At 36.1% G+C, this 17,309-nt stretch overlaps 3 protein-coding genes and 1 pseudogene across 5 annotated transcripts in view; 2 read left to right on the forward strand and 2 right to left on the reverse strand.

The window, feature by feature from the left end:
- Positions 1 to 17,309, forward strand: part of abca2 (ATP-binding cassette, sub-family A (ABC1), member 2) — an 89,919-nt gene that overhangs the window by 67,918 nt on the left and 4,692 nt on the right. The window contains exons 44-49 of the mRNA XM_016291658.1: positions 861 to 964; positions 1,045 to 1,137; positions 1,238 to 1,340; positions 1,695 to 1,832; positions 2,003 to 2,018; positions 13,202 to 13,208. Coding sequence (XP_016147144.1) covers positions 861 to 964; positions 1,045 to 1,137; positions 1,238 to 1,340; positions 1,695 to 1,832; positions 2,003 to 2,018; positions 13,202 to 13,208 — 461 coding nt within the window. The remainder of the gene's footprint in view (positions 1 to 860; positions 965 to 1,044; positions 1,138 to 1,237; positions 1,341 to 1,694; positions 1,833 to 2,002; positions 2,019 to 13,201; positions 13,209 to 17,309) is intronic.
- LOC107599923 (protein PAXX-like) lies at positions 5,682 to 8,903 on the reverse strand. The gene is given in 8 exon segments (XM_016291654.1): positions 5,682 to 5,867; positions 5,972 to 6,062; positions 7,501 to 7,551; positions 7,645 to 7,829; positions 7,933 to 7,982; positions 8,071 to 8,131; positions 8,691 to 8,731; positions 8,733 to 8,903. Coding segments are annotated over 8 exon segments (606 nt in total). The 5' UTR covers positions 8,811 to 8,903; the 3' UTR covers positions 5,682 to 5,818.
- On the forward strand, positions 9,169 to 12,244 carry LOC107599922 (diphthine methyltransferase-like; annotated as a pseudogene).
- mrpl41 (mitochondrial ribosomal protein L41) lies at positions 13,681 to 17,236 on the reverse strand. 3 transcript variants are annotated; one of them, XM_016291656.1, is made up of 2 exons: positions 17,222 to 17,236; positions 13,681 to 14,341 (listed from the first exon to the last, which is right to left on the reverse strand). In XM_016291656.1, exon 2 carries the CDS (start codon positions 14,314 to 14,316, stop codon positions 13,909 to 13,911), a length of 408 nt encoding a protein of 135 aa, XP_016147142.1. In that variant the 5' UTR covers positions 14,317 to 14,341; positions 17,222 to 17,236; the 3' UTR covers positions 13,681 to 13,908. The 3 variants fall into 3 exon arrangements, with proteins under 3 accessions (XP_016147142.1, XP_016147141.1, XP_016147143.1); XM_016291655.1 differs by lacking the exon at positions 17,222 to 17,236 and adding an exon at positions 14,908 to 14,997; XM_016291657.1 differs by lacking the exon at positions 17,222 to 17,236 and adding an exon at positions 14,905 to 14,997.

Raw genomic sequence — 17,309 nt, forward strand, 5'->3', positions numbered from 1 at the left:
AAAAAAAAAATTTTAATCAAAAATGTCCCACTCACTTGGCCAGAGAGACGGATCCTCTCCAGTGAGAGGAAGTACAATTGCAGTGTATTTTTATTAAGCACATAAATATGTAAATGTATTTGTATTATACTTAGCATGAAATAAATGTATTTCAAATACATTTTAGTATATTTATTTTTCACTAGGGTATGCTATTGCTTAATTTGCATTGCTGAAAATGCAAGGTATTTTTGGCAGAAAATAAGTTTATTGTTTTTTACCCTATTTGTGATTCTTTAAGCATAAACCTCCAACAAATGTTGGTAAATGTATGTGTAATTAATATATAAATAAATAAACAAACGTTATCTTGCGCTATTTTATGTTTTATTTTGTAAATTTTGATGTTATCGTGTTGCTATGCTAACCACACTACTGATTATTTTTCAGTATTAAAAATACAAGGTATTTTTTGACAGAATAAAGAATATGTCTTGAATTATGCGGATTGTTTTTACTCTATTGGTAATTTATTAGGCATAAAACTCCTGTAAAACGTGCTATGTGTAAAACTATTTTTACACTATTTTAAAAACATATATGTCACAAAATTATGTTGGATTTATTCTTAAAACAAGAAAAAACTATTTGCCAACAGGGTAAGAAAAATAAAACTCAAAATATAGTATGAACACAAGTCACTTATTATTAACAAACTTGTTAATAAAAAAGTTTTTCAAGTAATTGAACATGTTTTCCAGTAAGGAATATCAAAACATCCTTAAAACAAGACAAGGTTAGGATTTTATTTTTATTTTTTGCAGCTGAGCTGTGTTTAATTTAACATTATTTTTTTCATGATCTGTTGTTTTTCGTTATAGGATGAGCCCACCACAGGTATGGACCCAAAGGCTCGTCGTTTCTTATGGAATCTGATTCTTGACATCATCAAGACTGGACGCTCTGTGGTGTTGACATCACACAGGTGTGGTAACTATATAAATCTTAATTTCTGTTTTACATTTAGTTTTAATAGCACTGATGTACTGATGTATTTGTTTGCAGTATGGAGGAGTGTGAAGCCTTGTGTACGAGACTGGGCATCATGGTTAACGGCAGGTTCAAGTGCCTAGGAAGCATCCAGCATCTCAAAAACAGGTTTGAAAAGTCTCAGCCACTATAATGTGTGATACAGGAGTGCAGTTTTCTTAAAAATGCAGACTCACTGTTTGTTCTTTTATTTATTTATATTTTTCAGATTTGGGGATGGATACATGATAACAGTACGAACTAAGACCACCGCTAGCGTCAAGGAAGTGATACGGTTTTTCAACAGGAATTTTCCTGAGGCCATCCTAAAGGTGAGATTGAGACTGGAAATACATATAGAAAGGAAAGTTTAAGGACAAGACTTTGACTGAAATTGCAAATATTTCATATTTTCTGTGCATCAGCTGAAATGTCTCCAAAACAGATGGCCGTGGTATACAAGTAACCTCCATGTTGTCAGTTTGGATTGTAATATACAGTGGGTACGGAAAGTATTCAGACCCCCTTAAATTTTTCACTCTTTGTTTGAGTTTTCAAAGTCGCAAGAAGCTCTCACAAGGTGTTTTTGTGCAGTGCTGACAAAACTAATCGTACATGTGCGTATCTTTTAAGCTTGCTTTGCTTGCAGTAAAAATTGTGAACTTCTGCGTATTCTTTCACATAAGGAGCGGCACCACACAAAGATTCAATACCAGCTGAAGTCAGAGAACATCTCTCTGGCTCAGGTCTTCAGCAAAATGGAGCAGGTGGTCGAAGTGCTGAGCATCGAAGATTATTCTGTCAGCCAGACAACTTTGGACAACGTAAATATACCTCAGTGACTAATAATGAAAGAAAAATGGCAATATTGAAAGTTGAACAAACCGTAGTTATTGATGCAAAAGATTAACTAAATGTGGGAAATATTAATCCAAAAGCGACATACTGTAACAAGGAAAAGTAGTATTTTCTTCTTTTCTGTTCTTTTTTTTAGGTCTTTGTCAACTTTAGTGCATGCGCAACACTGACCTCATACGCCATCCGCCCGGAGCTGCTTCCGTGTAGGACTGTTGGCGCAAGCTACATTAAAGTGATTATTACGTTTTGAATATGGATATTTTTCTTACAAAAACGCATCGATTTGCTACAGGAGGCCTTTGTTTACCCCCCGGGGCCGTGTGAGAGACTATTTTTTTATGGATGGGCACTTTTTATTTAACTTCTTTTGGACTGATGCATGCAACACCCGCTGAGTGGCATTAAACAACTTGAAAGATCAAAGACCATTTTTAATATAACTCCGACTGGATTCGTCTGAAAGAAGAAAGTCATATACACCTAGGATGACTTGAGGGTGAGTAATTTATGGGCTAATATTCATTTTTGGGTGAACTAACCCTTTTAACTTTTGTAAAACTAGGGAAGACAAAAATGAGGCAAGATAGAACCTTGTAAAGAACCTTTTGTGGAATAAAAAGTTTCCATGGATGGTAAAGGTTCTTTGTGGAACCATTGATGCCAATAAAGAACCTTTATTTTTAAGAATGTATGCTGAGTTGGTGCTCAAGAAACATTTTTATATTATCACAGTTGAAACGTTTTGCTTCTTAATATATTTGTGGAATTTCCGGATTCTTTGATGAATAGAAAAGAGTTCAAAAGAACTGCAATTAATACAAGACTATTAAACGACATTATTTAAAATATTTCTCTGTCATAATTTTTTATTTTGCCTTCTCACAGGTGCAGTTGTCATTTAATACAGACACTCTGTGCTGAAACAGCTGTTAATCTCACAGACGGAGAGATGTAAAAAAAAATAAGCCTCAAGTTCAGATCCGTGTCTGTATGGTGAAAGACATTTGTGTGTTTTTTTTTCTCACTGGAGAGGATCCGTCTCTCTGGCCCAGTGGGTGGGTTGTTCTTGTTTCCATTTGCACTTCGGAAGCGGAGCGAGAGAACAGCTCTTCTGGGAGCTCTAAACAGAGATGTGGACACAGTCGGTGCCTGGACGTGATTGGGCCTCCCCTCCTGCATTTCGGAGATGATGGTTTATGGAATCGTGTATTACTGTGCTGGATGGGAACTAAGAGAATGTATTTCTTAGATAGGCTATGAACCGGCCGTATGGTTTATTTTGGTATCGCTTTAAATTTGAGTATGATCGTACTATCTTTGAACGGATCACATGTTGAATTGTTTTAATTGTAGTGTTGATGTCATAACATAATCATCCCTCAAGGAATAGGACTCGTATGGGTTCAGCCTCTGCAACTTGTTCTTTTTATGACCGTTTATCCTCACAAACCTTTTATTCTTTACTCGGACCTACTCTGTTGATTTGTACCTGCATTGAGAGCATGCTATAAAAGACAAGTCTGTCGTGTTGTGGGTTGAAGAAATTTTACTATGCTTAAATAACGACATTATTTAAAATATTTCTCTGTCATCATTTTTAATTTTGCCTTCTCACAGGTGCAGTTGTCATTTAATACAGACACTCTGTGCTGAAACAGCTGTTAATCTCACAGACGGAGAGATGTAAAAAAAAATAAGCCTCAAGTTCAGATCCGTGTCTGTATGGTGAAAGACATTTGTGCGTTTTTTTTTTCTCACTGGAGAGGATCCGTCTCTCTGGCCCAGTGGGTGGGTTGTTCTTGTTTCCATTTGCACTTCGGAAGCGGAGCGAGAGAACAGCTCTTCTGGGAGCTCTAAACAGAGATGTGGACACAGTCGGTGCCTGGACGTGATTGGGCCTCCCCTCCTGCATTTCGGAGATGATGGTTTATGGAATCGTGTATTACTGTGCTGGATGGGAACTAAGAGAATGTATTTCTTAGATAGGCTATGAACCGGCCGTATGGTTTATTTTGGTATCGCTTTAAATTTGAATATGATCGTACTATCTTTGAACGGATCACATGTTGAATTGTTTTAATTGTAGTGTTGATGTCATAACATAATCATCCCTCAAGGAATAGGACTCGTATGGGTTCAGCCTCTGCAACTTGTTCTTTTTATGACCGTTTATCCTCACAAACCTTTTATTCTTTACTCGGACCTACTCTGTTGATTTGTACCTGCATTGAGAGCATGCTATAAAAGACAAGTCTGTCGTGTTGTGGGTTGAAGAAATTTTACTATGCTTAAATGTTTTGAACAGACCTGTTGTTGTTCTTGTTGAAGAATGCAAATGTACCTCTGTGCACCTTCATTGAAGTTTTCAAATCGGACACTCAATAGTGAATGACTCGTGACCGATTAAAAGGCCTTTAGTCGAACCGGACCGAACCAGCCCTGCTATGGAGATGTTTGTGGTCTTGTAATTGAATGTAAATGGCATACGTGTTTTGTGCTGACTTTTGTGTCTCCCAAACCAGTAGGGTGCAGGGGGTTCTCTCTTTGTTTGATGAATGAATTCTGAAAGAATTATTGATACCGGTGTCTGTCTCGGTGGAAAATTTACGTTGCATTATGGTTAAAAGCTGAGTAATACCAGATGTCAGTTGAAAGAGCTCCTACACCAGATGTCAAGTAGAAAGTTCATTGTCACGCTATCACTGTGAAGCCAAAGGTGAACTCTTAGTCACTATTCTTACAGATAGACAGAAATCAGGTCATTGCTATTGATTATTGTTTTTATGAGAACCCTTGAAATGTTTGTTTATTGAATAGCAGGAGGTTTTGACTTTGTCGTTTGCACTGTAACGTGATACAAGTGTACATTTTTCATTTTGACCTGAAATCAGTCGATCATAGTTCATTCGAAATGAAATGATGCTTCTCCTTCATGTCAGTGATGTACATGATGGTCCGTTCCTATCGCTCAGTGACAGTCTAACCGTGCTTAATCTCTGAATCTTGCACAGTAGTACTATAATGGTGTCTTATTTTTCTGACATTGCTGCGTAAAAGAGTATGATCGATATTTTGGAGCTTAGATATTAGAGGAAAGCAGAGACCGATAAGGAGGCCCTAGTCTGTGTTTTCATGTACGATGACCAAAGGGAAATGTAGCATAGTTTTTGAAATGTGTAAATGAATTGTGACCAGCTATGTGAAAACTGACCTACTGAACACTTATTTACATAATGTTCAGGCGTCTGGGCCACTTCAGAATATATTTCCGGCTAACGGAGAACCTCAACAGCCTAACTAAAGATCAGTGCAAGCTGCTTTTCACTTTGGAAATGAACATGTGCAGTGATTTAAGACACCAGCAAACATGAGTGTGGTTCTGTATCATATAAAATAGCATTATGGTTAAGGAGGCGAGTTAGTTTTAGCTTTCTTGTAAGTGCGTTGGAATGTAAATTCGGTACATGTGAATATGATTCGATATTTATGAACGTTTTTTTCATCCAGTAATACCGATGTTCAGGTGGATTCCCTTGTAACAAGATTGACTGGACCTTTTCAGCTCGTTTTCAATTACTTTTATTGTTTCCATAATCTTGTGCTTACTGGGGTGAACTGATGTTTTTAATATTAACAGGAGAAAAATTAAATCAATTAATTGTTAAATTGATTTTCTGACTCTTTTTTTTTTGTCTACTCCTTTGGGAAAATAATATTTTCAGTGAACACAGTTATTTAAAAATACCATTTTTATTAGCAACACATTTCAAAAGGAAAAAATATGAAGAAATCATTTAGTAATGTCATTTAATAAAACCTTACACGGTACATGATGACTTGAAACGGTTCACTCTGTGATTTCTATCCAAGTTACATTTTAAAAACAGATAGTGTTGAGTTGGTTAAAAAGGTACAATCCTGTTTTTTATAAAACTCTGTGGTCGTGTTGACTTCAATCATCGTCTTCGTCGTCAAAGGCCACACCTGTTGCAGGTTTCTTTCTGTAAAATCAACAGAAATGGTCAGTGAGCAGAATACCCCGTGTAAGATGTTCAAAGATTGTTATTCGTTAATTTTAGAGAATAAAGTCAATGAAAATATTAACCTTTTTGTTCCTGGGTTGATGAGAGAATCTCCAGGAAGACGTTTTCTGACTTCTACTACTGGACCCATGTGCTGTTTCCTAGGTTCAAATTCTAAAACAGAAACATGTCATCACTAGTTTTAAATGAGCTTTGACAATTAGACAAATTATTCTGATATAATTAAGTAAAGCTGATATACAGTGTACCTCTGGTACTTCTGCTTTAATAAAATAAACTTTAAAAAAGCACTCAAAATTATAATGTCAGGGCTTTTTTAGCATTTTAAGTAAGATTATGTTAATACTAAGATCATTTTAAGACTCATTAGGCCCCCTGGATCTTTACAACTAACATGTTTAAAAGGTAAGAATAATAGTAGTCCAAGGCACTTGAATCTTATTCAAAAAGTTTTAAAAAAGGTGACAAGTGCACACCTACGCGTTGCGGCTGTTTTGCCTTTGTCAGGGTGTGAGTAACAAACACAATCTGAGTTCATTTTGAGCAGCAATTAATTAGTCAAACATCACCTGGTCGTTCTACACAGGACAAACAGTAGAGAGGAAGTTCGACGATTACATATCAAATTAAATCAAACACAATATAATCATGTATAAAGGAGAGGGAAAAAAATTAAAATAAACTTAAATATATAAATCAGACTCCACAAATCTATGTATGTACATAGTATACATTTCTTTAAAAAACACAAAAACACACACACAAGATCAACAATATAATACTTCCAGATCTGAATTCTTATTACAAAAAAGGTACCAGGTCTAATTCCCCATTTAAGCCAAGAAGTTTAGTTGCTTTCAGTGTATAGATCCAAAAAGACTCTCTCTGTAAAAGCCTATTGACCCTATCACCTCCTCTTATTGACCTGGGGACATGTTCTATTCCGATTATCTTCAATGTACTTGGGCTACCATGATTTTTCTCTTTATAATGAAGGGCCATAGGATACAAAGGGTTACAAACTCGAATGGCATTCTTATGTTCTGCTAATCTGATCTTTAATTTCCTTGTAGTCATCCCTATATAGAAACAACCACATGGAAACTCTAACCGATACACTACAAACGAGGTATTACAATTAATAAATGATTTAACTTTAAATTCAATGTGTGAAGTTACATCTTTAAACATATTTGTCTTGACCATATTGTCACAGTGATTGCAATTGCCACATCTGTAATTTCCTGCACTCGGACATAACCAGGTACTTCATTTCTTAGAGGAAAGATGACTTCTCACTAATTTATTATAATCGTAGGTGCTTTCAGGAATGCAATGGAGGTAAATTCAGGCATGACTTCCCTGAGATGGGGATCACTCACAATTTCCCAATTCTTTTTTATAATTTTCTTAATTCTATTCGCTTCTGTATTGTACTGTGTAACAAAATAAACCGAATTATCAGAATCTTGTGATTTACGTTTTTGTACTAATAACTCATCTCTACTGATGTTTCTTGCTTTATTAAATGCCTTGTTGATCACCCTGTTTTTGTACCCTCTGATGCTTAAAAGGTACTGCCTTAACTTACCAGCACTCCTTTTCTGAGGACTCTTGACTGGACTAAATGAGGATGAAGAACCTAAAAATGATAAAACAGCAAACATTTAGTATGGTAGGGTTTTATTATTAAAAAAAATGTGTGAGTATAAAAATTGAAAATATCTTTGCTTGCCTTGACTTTCTAGCTGTTGCAGGCTGTCAGCCATTTTAAAAAGCAGCTCCTTGACTTCTGTCCTTCCCTCTGAGTCTTTGAGTTTTGACAGGGACAGACTGAGGTCTGTGGGCTCCGATCCTAAATGCAGCACAGCACTGTCCTCCTGCAGCTTCACAAACGCTCTGCCAGCTTTACACGCACATCTGTCCACATACACAAGAGATGCTTCTCAGAGAGGACAGTAGATCTTGCCAACCGAGAAATCAGATTATTGATTCATTAATTGGCCCTCAGGTTGCGACTCACTTGAGTTTGAAGGTATAATCCTCTGTGGACTTCAATGAAAATGTCTTAAACTGTAAAGAAATAAAAGCATTGTATTATTGTTATAAGAAACAAATGTCTGTCATGTAGAAAGACTCCATCAAAAAAAAAAATCCTTACAAGCTGAGACAGAATCTCCTCTGAAAGATGTGTTTTCCAAACATCTTCACCATTGGTACATCTACAGGAAACAGGACATGGTGAAATATACAATTATAAGCAATATATACAATTCATAATAATATGTATGATGTTGATATGAGTGTGTAATTTAGTGCTGTCACTGTTAACAAAAAATAAATATATATATATATATATATATATACATATATATATATACTGAATATAATTTATAGAATTATATACCAAAAATAAAACTGAAATAAAATAATATACAACTGTTAGACAAAAAAACTTGAAAGAACAAGCAAAGACCAAAGCAACCACCTACAAATGAAATGAAATCAATTAAAGCTAAATAGAAATATTTAGATGATGACAAAATCGTGAAAAAATACAAAATCTGAAATGAAAACTGAAAATATAAAAACAAAAGCAAATTAAAAATATGAATAAATACCATAATAGTACAGAAAAAATACTAAATCAACACTGGTTTATTTACCCTGAAATTATAACTGCACACACAACAATAAATACAATATGTATGTATTATTTAAAGTAGTTTTAAAAGGAGTACAGCATATAAAACTGCTGTGACTGCTTTCATGTCAACTCACCCTATGTTTATGTCACCTGCTGATCGTTTCTGCGTAAAAAAACACATATTTGGACTGGTCGTTCTTATCCAGCAATGTGCAAAGAACAGATTTTGACTCGGAGTTTTGCTCCATACTCATTTAACTTAAAATCACATCATAAAAATTTGAAAACTACATGCTTCAACCAGGAACTGCTCCTCATAAACATCAAGAGCGCGATTTAAACGCTCAGCCGGTGTTACGAGATTTTCGGTTTCCGAGATTTTCTGTTTCAGTGTACATTAATATTCATGAGTTCCCGGACTTGCGCGTGGAACCAAGTGGAACTGAGAATTTCAGTTCACGCTCCTTGTATCTCAGCAGGTTTAATGGCATATATATATAAGGGTTCCACGCGCAAGTCCGGGAACTCATGAATATTCATGTATGCTCCGCCCACTGAAACAGAAAATCTCGGAAACCGAAAATCTCGTAACACCGGTCAGACAGCCCTCACTCAGCAACCCGGAAGTTGCTGTGCCATTCGCGTCCTGTTTACCTCGTAAAAACGATAAAAGGCGAAGTTACACGAAAATGTTTATGACCTGGAAACTAATATTTGACACCAAGTTATAATACATACTATTCATTTAAAATAAAAAATGATATAAAATTACAATTTTAAATAAAACAGCTGGTCTAGAGTGCTGCATGCATGTAGGGGTCACAGACTGACAGTAAGTTACGCGTGCAGTCATTTCTTGGTCAGTTGCTGCGATTATCTATTCTAAGTTGCTTCATATTATGCCGAGCCCCTTAAATGGGTTGGCAGTCTCGAACCCGAACCCTGCAGGTGTTTGACACGGAGCTGAGCGCTGATACCGTGGAGTGGTGCCCAATAGCACAGTGCTCTCATGTTCTGGCATGTGGGACTTACCCACTTCAAAAAAGGCGATGAGAAGGTAATGCAAAATATCTTTCGGCTTTAGTTTATGGTATTGTGTGGTATTAACTGGTCAGTCCTAGATTGAAACGGTGTTTTCTGTTAACAGCAAACCGCAGAAAACTGTACTGCACCGAGCAGAATCGGTCGACTTTACCTGTTTGACTGTAACCCCCTCCACTGACTGAGACTCAGCGGAGAGACACTCCTGCTATACTCGACCTCAAATGGTAAGTGAATCTCACTGTTCCATCTGCTCACTACAATTCACTCTTCACTTACACACTCCATATGTATATTGTACTGTATGTTGTACAGTTTGTGTATATGTTATGTATGTTATTTATTGTATGTGATGGCATCCATCCATTTTTCACCACTTGCCCTGTGTATATGAGGTAGGGTAACACTCTTGACAGATGGCCAGTAATGGGGTTGATGCTGAGTCAAATGCTTTATGTAACTGGCCAATGCACATGAATTGTGAGTGTTTTATTTGTTCTAATTTCTCAGGTGTCACGTGCCGATATCAGAGCGCCCAGTGTTGGGTATGGCCACTGCAAGTGGAGAAATCCAGTTGTACAAGCTTATAGAACCTCAGGTGACAAATCACACACTCACGCTACATGGTGAAATGCACATTCAAGGACTGGTCTAGAAAAAGAACTATATATAAAAATATATATATGATTTTAAATTTTTTACAGCATTTTAATTAGGTTAGATAATTCAGTTTAAAGGGGTCATATGATGCTTTTTTAAAGATCATTATTTTGTGTATTTGGTGTAACAGAATATGTTGACATGCTTTAATGTTCAAAAAACACATAATTTTTCAAATACTGTACATTATTGTAGGTCCTCTATGCCCCGCCTCTCTCAAACGCTTAGTTTTCTACAAAGCCCCCTCCTTTGACAAGCACAGTCTGCTCTGATTGGCCAGCTGACCCAGTGCATTGTGATTGGCCGAACACCGCAAGCACTCGTCGGAAGTATTAATAATAAGTATTAAATATATTATTTATATTATATGCATTCAATAATATTAATTAGCTATCATATTAATAGTTCACCCACAAATGAAAATTGTCATCATTTACTCACCCTCAAGTTGTTCCAAACCTGTATGAATTTCTTTCTTTTGCTGAAAACAAGAAAAGAATATATTTTAAATATTTTGTATCCAAACAGTTTTTGGTCTCCATTGACTTTAATACTATGGAAGTCAATGGAGACCAACAGCCGTTTGGTTACCCACATTCTTCAAAATATCTTCTTTTATGTTCAACAGAAGAAAGAAATTCATACAAGTTGGGAAAATTGAGGTTGAGTAAATGATGACAGAATTTTTGGGTGAATTTTGAGTGAACTATCCCTTTTATAATAATGATATCTATCTATCTATATGAGGTAAACACTGTAGGCATTGGACACTGTATTTTATTGTTGTATTTGTACTTCATTGAGTGTTTTCTGCGTGACTTGACTGTGTCTCCAGTAGCAGGGCACATGTTGTCTGGAGTACGAGTTGAGCACAGGGTTGGGTCCTGACAGACTGGCCTTGTCTTTAGACTGGTCCACAGGGAGAGGTGAGAGGCAAGGTGCGCTCGTCATTGATGGACTGATGATTTGGCATTGCATTGTCTCTGTATATAATGGTTACTGTTGTGTTTTTGTAGCAGTGATGTGCGTGTGGTGTCCAGTGACTCGAGCGGCTCTCTCACAGCGCTGTCTCTAGGGGAAGCCAGTTTAACTGCTGTGTGTCAGTGGAAAGCTCATGACTTTGAAGCCTGGATCTCAGCATTTAGTTACTGGGATACACAGATTGTTTATTCAGGTATGAGAGCAAGAGCAAGCAAAAGGAGCCATCTGTGGTGCTGTTGCATGTATGCTCATTGATTCAGGGTTGGAATATAATGAAATGAAATAAAATAAAATAAAATATAAAAAATAGATGAAAAATGTGGAAAAAACTTGTCAGCTAACTAAAATAAACAGGACAGAAATATTAAAAAAGAATACAAATTACAAGCTCAAAAATGACTAAATTGTAATTAAAATTAAAAATTTAAATTATTAATAGTATGTTATACAATACTAAAATAACACTGCATTGATTTATGTTTTTATGTAAAAGTATTTATCTGAACTTCATAACTTTTAGTGTAACTGCTGTCCCAGGTGCTGATGACTGTAAACTAAAGGTCTGGGATCTGAGAATGGGTCCCTCTTCCCCTAACTTCACTAGCAAGAGGTCAGACACAAGCTATGGGTTTTCAGCCAGCGACATTACTTATAGCATTTATTGAGTCACTGTTTAACTTATGTTCTATATGACTATTCGTGCTGTTTATGCAGTCATTGTAAATACTGCTTTCCTGTCACAGACACACTATGGGAGTATGCAGCATACACAGTAAGTTAAAAAAAACCCGACTGGGGTACATGGGAGACTGTAACAAATATTTTTTTCCATTCCCGTTTGCTCCAGCAAGAAAAAAAAAATCCATGATTGCATTTCCATGACTTTTTACACATTTGTGAAATGTCATGGGCAAAAAATGTCCATTGACTGCTTTCAACAGTGTAGCGGTTTATGTGTTTGTTCCTCTTGCAGCTATGATGAGAACGTGTTGCTCTGGGACGGGAGGAACATGAAGCAGCCCTTGAGTGAGACTGCAGTGGGTGGAGGTGTGTGGAGACTCAAGTGGCACCCCAGTCAAGAGCACCTGCTGCTAGCTGCATGTATGCATAATGATTTCCATATTCTCCACTGCCAGAAAGCTATGGGTAAGAATTACTCTTAATATATGTCCATTACAAAATGTACTCTACTGGTCAAAAGTATGGGGTCAATGTATTAATTATTTTTTTTTAAAGAAATTAGTTCTTTTATTCACCAAGAATGCATTACATTTATCAAAAAAAAAAAATTGTTATTTCTATTTCAATTAAATACTCTTATTTATTTATTTTACTAAAATGTATCATGGGTTGCAAGAAAAAAAATATTAACTAGCAAATTTTCGTCATTAATAATAATAATAATAATAATAATAATAATAAAAGTTAATAATAAATAAAAAACAAATCAGCATATTAGAATGATTTCTGAAGGATCAAGTAACACTGAAGACTGGAATAAAAAATTCAGCTTAACCATCACATTAATAAATAACATTTTAAAATATATTCAAATAGAAAAGAGTTATACATGCATGCAGGCTTGGTGAGCATAAGAGACTTCTTTTTAAAAACATTACAAATCTTACCAATCCCTAGGTTTTGAACAGTTCCTGATTTTGAATTCTACTCTTCATGCTGTTTTTCTCCCTAATATTCACGTTTGTAGAGGGACAAGATGCACCATGCCCAGTTCTGGCCTCCTATATTCTACACAACTCCTTGGCATATGGAGCAGACTGGTCCAGACTCCCCCTAAGCAACTCCACACCCCCCTCGCCTCAAGAACCTCCCCAAACCAGCGTTGGGCTCACAGAGTCTGGAGGTCATCTCAGGATCCAGTATGAATCGCCCACCGCCAGCTTTGACACCTCTCTGGAGGATGACTCGGGGCGGTACCTACCTGACCAGTGTTCTTTACCAGAAAAAAAGTTCAGTTCCAGACCCCGTCTCCCAGTCTCTGTCCTGCCTGATGGCTACCTGCTCCTTCTACGACCACATGATGCATGTGTGGCGATGGCACTGGAGCCCAGAGGACAAACAGAAGCCGTCTGAACCCGTGCCCTCTTCCTGAACGCAGCTGATACGATGGGCTTTAAAAACCTTTTAAGTTGAGGTTACTTGGACCTGCACATTTCGTTGCATCATATACAGTTTTGCTTAGTATTCAGTATATGCAATTATGAGATACTGTATCTTTATTTCAACTGAGTGTCATTTTCTGACTATATATTTTAGCTAGAAAATGAAAAGGATGTTTTCTAGTTTTACACCGAGAACCAGAAAGAGCTTCTGTAACAAATAAACCATAACCCCATTAATAAATGCAAGTGTCTACATTTATTTCTTTTGTAAAATTGTTTCTCTAAGGTAGGGGTTTTACATTTTTTAAATACCCAATTCTGTGAACATTTCCATTGACCCCCCCCCCCAGTTTGAAAACCCCTGCTTTACGAAATTATTCACTGGCAATATATCAGTTTTGCTAGGGGTTTGAAATTTTCATTCCAGTAGTTTTTAATAATTTCCCGATGAAGAGACAAATTTTTCATGACTTCTGTTCAGAAGTTTAAGAAAACATCATACACTTGTTTACAGTCCATCAGCAAACCACTGAAACACAAAGTCCACTTAACGAACAAAGTTCCTGGGATGTAGCTTGAACAGCTTCCCCCCTTGTGTTTTCTCTAATCCATATTTCTCAAGATTCTCCTCATTGAAAACCCCTTCCTCAATGTCTCTCTCGATCTGTGGGGCCACCACCTGATTGAAGATCATCTCTGGAGTCATGGGCGGCTCGGTCCCTGCAGGGGTCTTGTATGACACATATGGTTTCAGGTTAAATCCTTCCAGATTGGGCACCACAAATTCTGGTATCATGGCCTGTACAGGTATGAACTTTCTGCTGGAGGTGAGGACTCCAGTGGGTCTCGCACCTCTGCTCTTGTAGAATGTCCTGGGCCCGCGCTTGCTTGTGAACTCGGCCATTCTGTCGGCTCCTCTCACGAGCCCCCGCATCAGTGCTGACAACACCCCCATGTTACAGTGATTTAACTACAGCAACCTGTTCAGAAATCAGTTCAATTTAATTATGTTTTAAACAATGTCATAACATTACTTCTGGAAACTAATTATATTTTTAACACTGTTACACTATAGTATTGTATATATATATATATATATATATATATATATATATATATATACACACACACACACACACACACACACACAGTATTTACGCATTCATAGTAAAATAGTAACAAAAATTGTATATAAATAATATGTTACGAAGGAAGCAACTGAACTGATGCTCCATGTGCAGTAGTGGGTTGGTAATCAACATTGTAAATATTAAATATTAACAGTCATCATTAATAAATTATGTATTTTGTATATGAAGCAAGAATGACAACAAAAATAACATATTGACATCTCTTTAAAGGTTGTCTCACTGCATTCTAGTTAAATGTTTTTAGAAACTGCTTCGAAATGAAAGCTATTACAGTTGTGTTGTCATAACCGTTCACTTCAATCACATTTAACACATCGCGATAAAATAACGAAAACGTAACAGGCATAAGTTAATGAAATATCATCTAGAAATCAATAAAAAGGACACACACTAACCTTGAACCGTGTGCTACTGTGCTTTCAAGAAGATCACAGTATGTATTCCCACGTTCAGCGTGATAAATAAATTAACTGTGATTGGTCAGATCAGCCTGGAAATAGCCAATAGGAGCAGCGAATACTGAATGGCGGCTTTACGTTGGTCCTCAGCAGTGTTGCCATATCCGCTTGTTATAAGTTTCTTTGGGCTTGTTTTTTTTTTTTTGCATTTCAACATCTTAACAGAACAAAATAGGCTAACATAAACACAACTGTATGTCCTCACAGACTGAGGTATTCACATTATTCATACTACAACAGAGAAACAAACCGCCATACAAGACATTAATCCAGATAACATAAAAAAAATACATTCATGCAACCATAAACAATGTAGGGGATTAAACAAAATCACACTTATTAAACAAATCAAATAATTTCTTGGCCTTATCACTTCTCATAATTTTTAGGACCTCTGTATACATGGCAAGCTCCTTTTTAAAGACATTAAACTGGGGAGCTGTTTTCAAAACTTTACATTTGGGAATAAAGTATTTTAATAATTTTGTTAAATTATTAATTTTGTTTTGAACAATTTACAACAAAGTCTACACTTTCGTCCTCCAAATGTACTCCGAATTTCACCATGTCCCAAGTATTAGATGGAAAAATAGATATTCTTTGTTTAATCCAATTACATACTTCAGTCCAAAATGAATTAACCAGATTACAATGAAGAAATAAGTGTTCAACTGTTTCTACATCATTATTACAGAATTCTTTTGGCTTGTTTTGATAAACTCATAAATTCTATATAGCGAGTGGCATTGTTTGTTTGTTTTATAAATCAGAATGCATGCAGCTTTGAGCTTGCTAATGGATGATCACAGCTGTGAAATCACACTTGCTATATTTACACTTGCTAGTGTAGCAGAGTGAGCTATAGACCCAGTATAATTGGCTGGCGTTACCCAAACAGGTGAACCTATCAGTGTTCATACTTTATCATGGTTGGGTAAGTTTCATGAGCCAATTAGTGCCTGTGTGCCTATAAAAGGGGGAGTGTTTGGTTGCTTGGGATGCATCATCCTTGGTACTGCCCCTTTGTGACATGTGGGGCTTTGAATGAGTGCCAGCATAGTTTATCTGTTAATATTTAGTTGTAAATGTTTATTAATTAAAATGATTTCTTATCATATATGACTTATTACATAAATATATTAATTATAAAATTATTTCCATTAAAATATGTGTATAATAATTGAAAATACATTAATTTTGCAGAAAGTTGCCGTTTATAATGTAATGGGTTTACAGTTACATTTAGTAGAAGCTTGAAATTAGGACAATAGAAGCAATCAAACCAACAAAAGAGCAATAATGTGTAAGTGATGCGACAAGTCTCGGTTAGTCTAATGCAGTACATGTAAGTTTTTTTTTATTTTAATAATAAATAAAAAGAAAACAAGTAGGTAGAATAGAAAAAAATAGAGACCGCTAGTGTTAGAGGGTTGATTTCTTTTTAATAAATAAAAAGACAACATGGTTTATGATGAGTACATCTGATCAAAGAAATTAAGCAATTCTCCTTCCTCCATAATCCAACTCCACAAACGAAATGAACATTTAAACTTATTTTGGGCCTGTTTAAAGGGGTCATATGATGCTTTTTTTTAAAGCTCATTATTTTGTGTATTTGGTGTAACAATGTTGACATGCTTTAATGTTCAAAAAACACATTCTTTTTTCATGTGCAGTAGTGGGTTGGTAATCAACATTGTAAATATTAACAGTCATTAATAAATTATGTATTTTGTATATGAAGCAAGAATGACAACAAAAATAACACATTGACATCTCTTTAAAGGTTGTCTTACTGCATTCTAGTTAAATGTTTTTAGAAACTGCTTCGAAATGAAAGCTATTACAGTTGTGTTGTCATAACCGTTCACTTCAATCACATTTAACACATCGCGATAAAATAACGAAAACGTAACAGGCATACGTTAATGAAATATCATCTAGAAATCAAAAAGGACACACACTAACCTTGAACCGTGTGCTACTGTGCAAAAAACACATTCTTTTTCAAATACTGTACATTATTGTAGGTCCTCTATGCCCCGCCTCTCTCAAACAAGTCCCTCCTTCCGACAAGCGCAGTCTGCTCTGATTGGCCAGCTGACCCAGTGCATTGTGATTGGCCGAACACCACAAGCACTCATCGGAAATGTAACAACCCTTACCATAATCGCAGCTTCATCTTTCAAACGTAACAGGCATACGTTAATGAAATATCATCTAGAAATCAATAAAAAGGACACACACTAACCTTGAACCGTGTGCTACTGTGCTACTGTGCAAAAAACACATTCTTTTTCAAATACTGTACATTATTGTAGGTCCTCTATGCCCCGCCT

Source organism: Sinocyclocheilus grahami, unplaced genomic scaffold (genome assembly GCF_001515645.1).
Source record: "Sinocyclocheilus grahami isolate Dianchi unplaced genomic scaffold, SAMN03320097.WGS_v1.1 scaffold275.1, whole genome shotgun sequence".
In the NCBI taxonomy this organism is placed as follows: Eukaryota; Metazoa; Chordata; class Actinopteri; order Cypriniformes; family Cyprinidae; genus Sinocyclocheilus; species Sinocyclocheilus grahami.

Coding starts and splice junctions, on each gene's coding strand:
- mrpl41 (XM_016291656.1), bottom strand. CDS start 14,316: ATGGGGGTGTTGTCAGCACTGATGCGGGGGCTCGTGAGAGGAGCCGAC.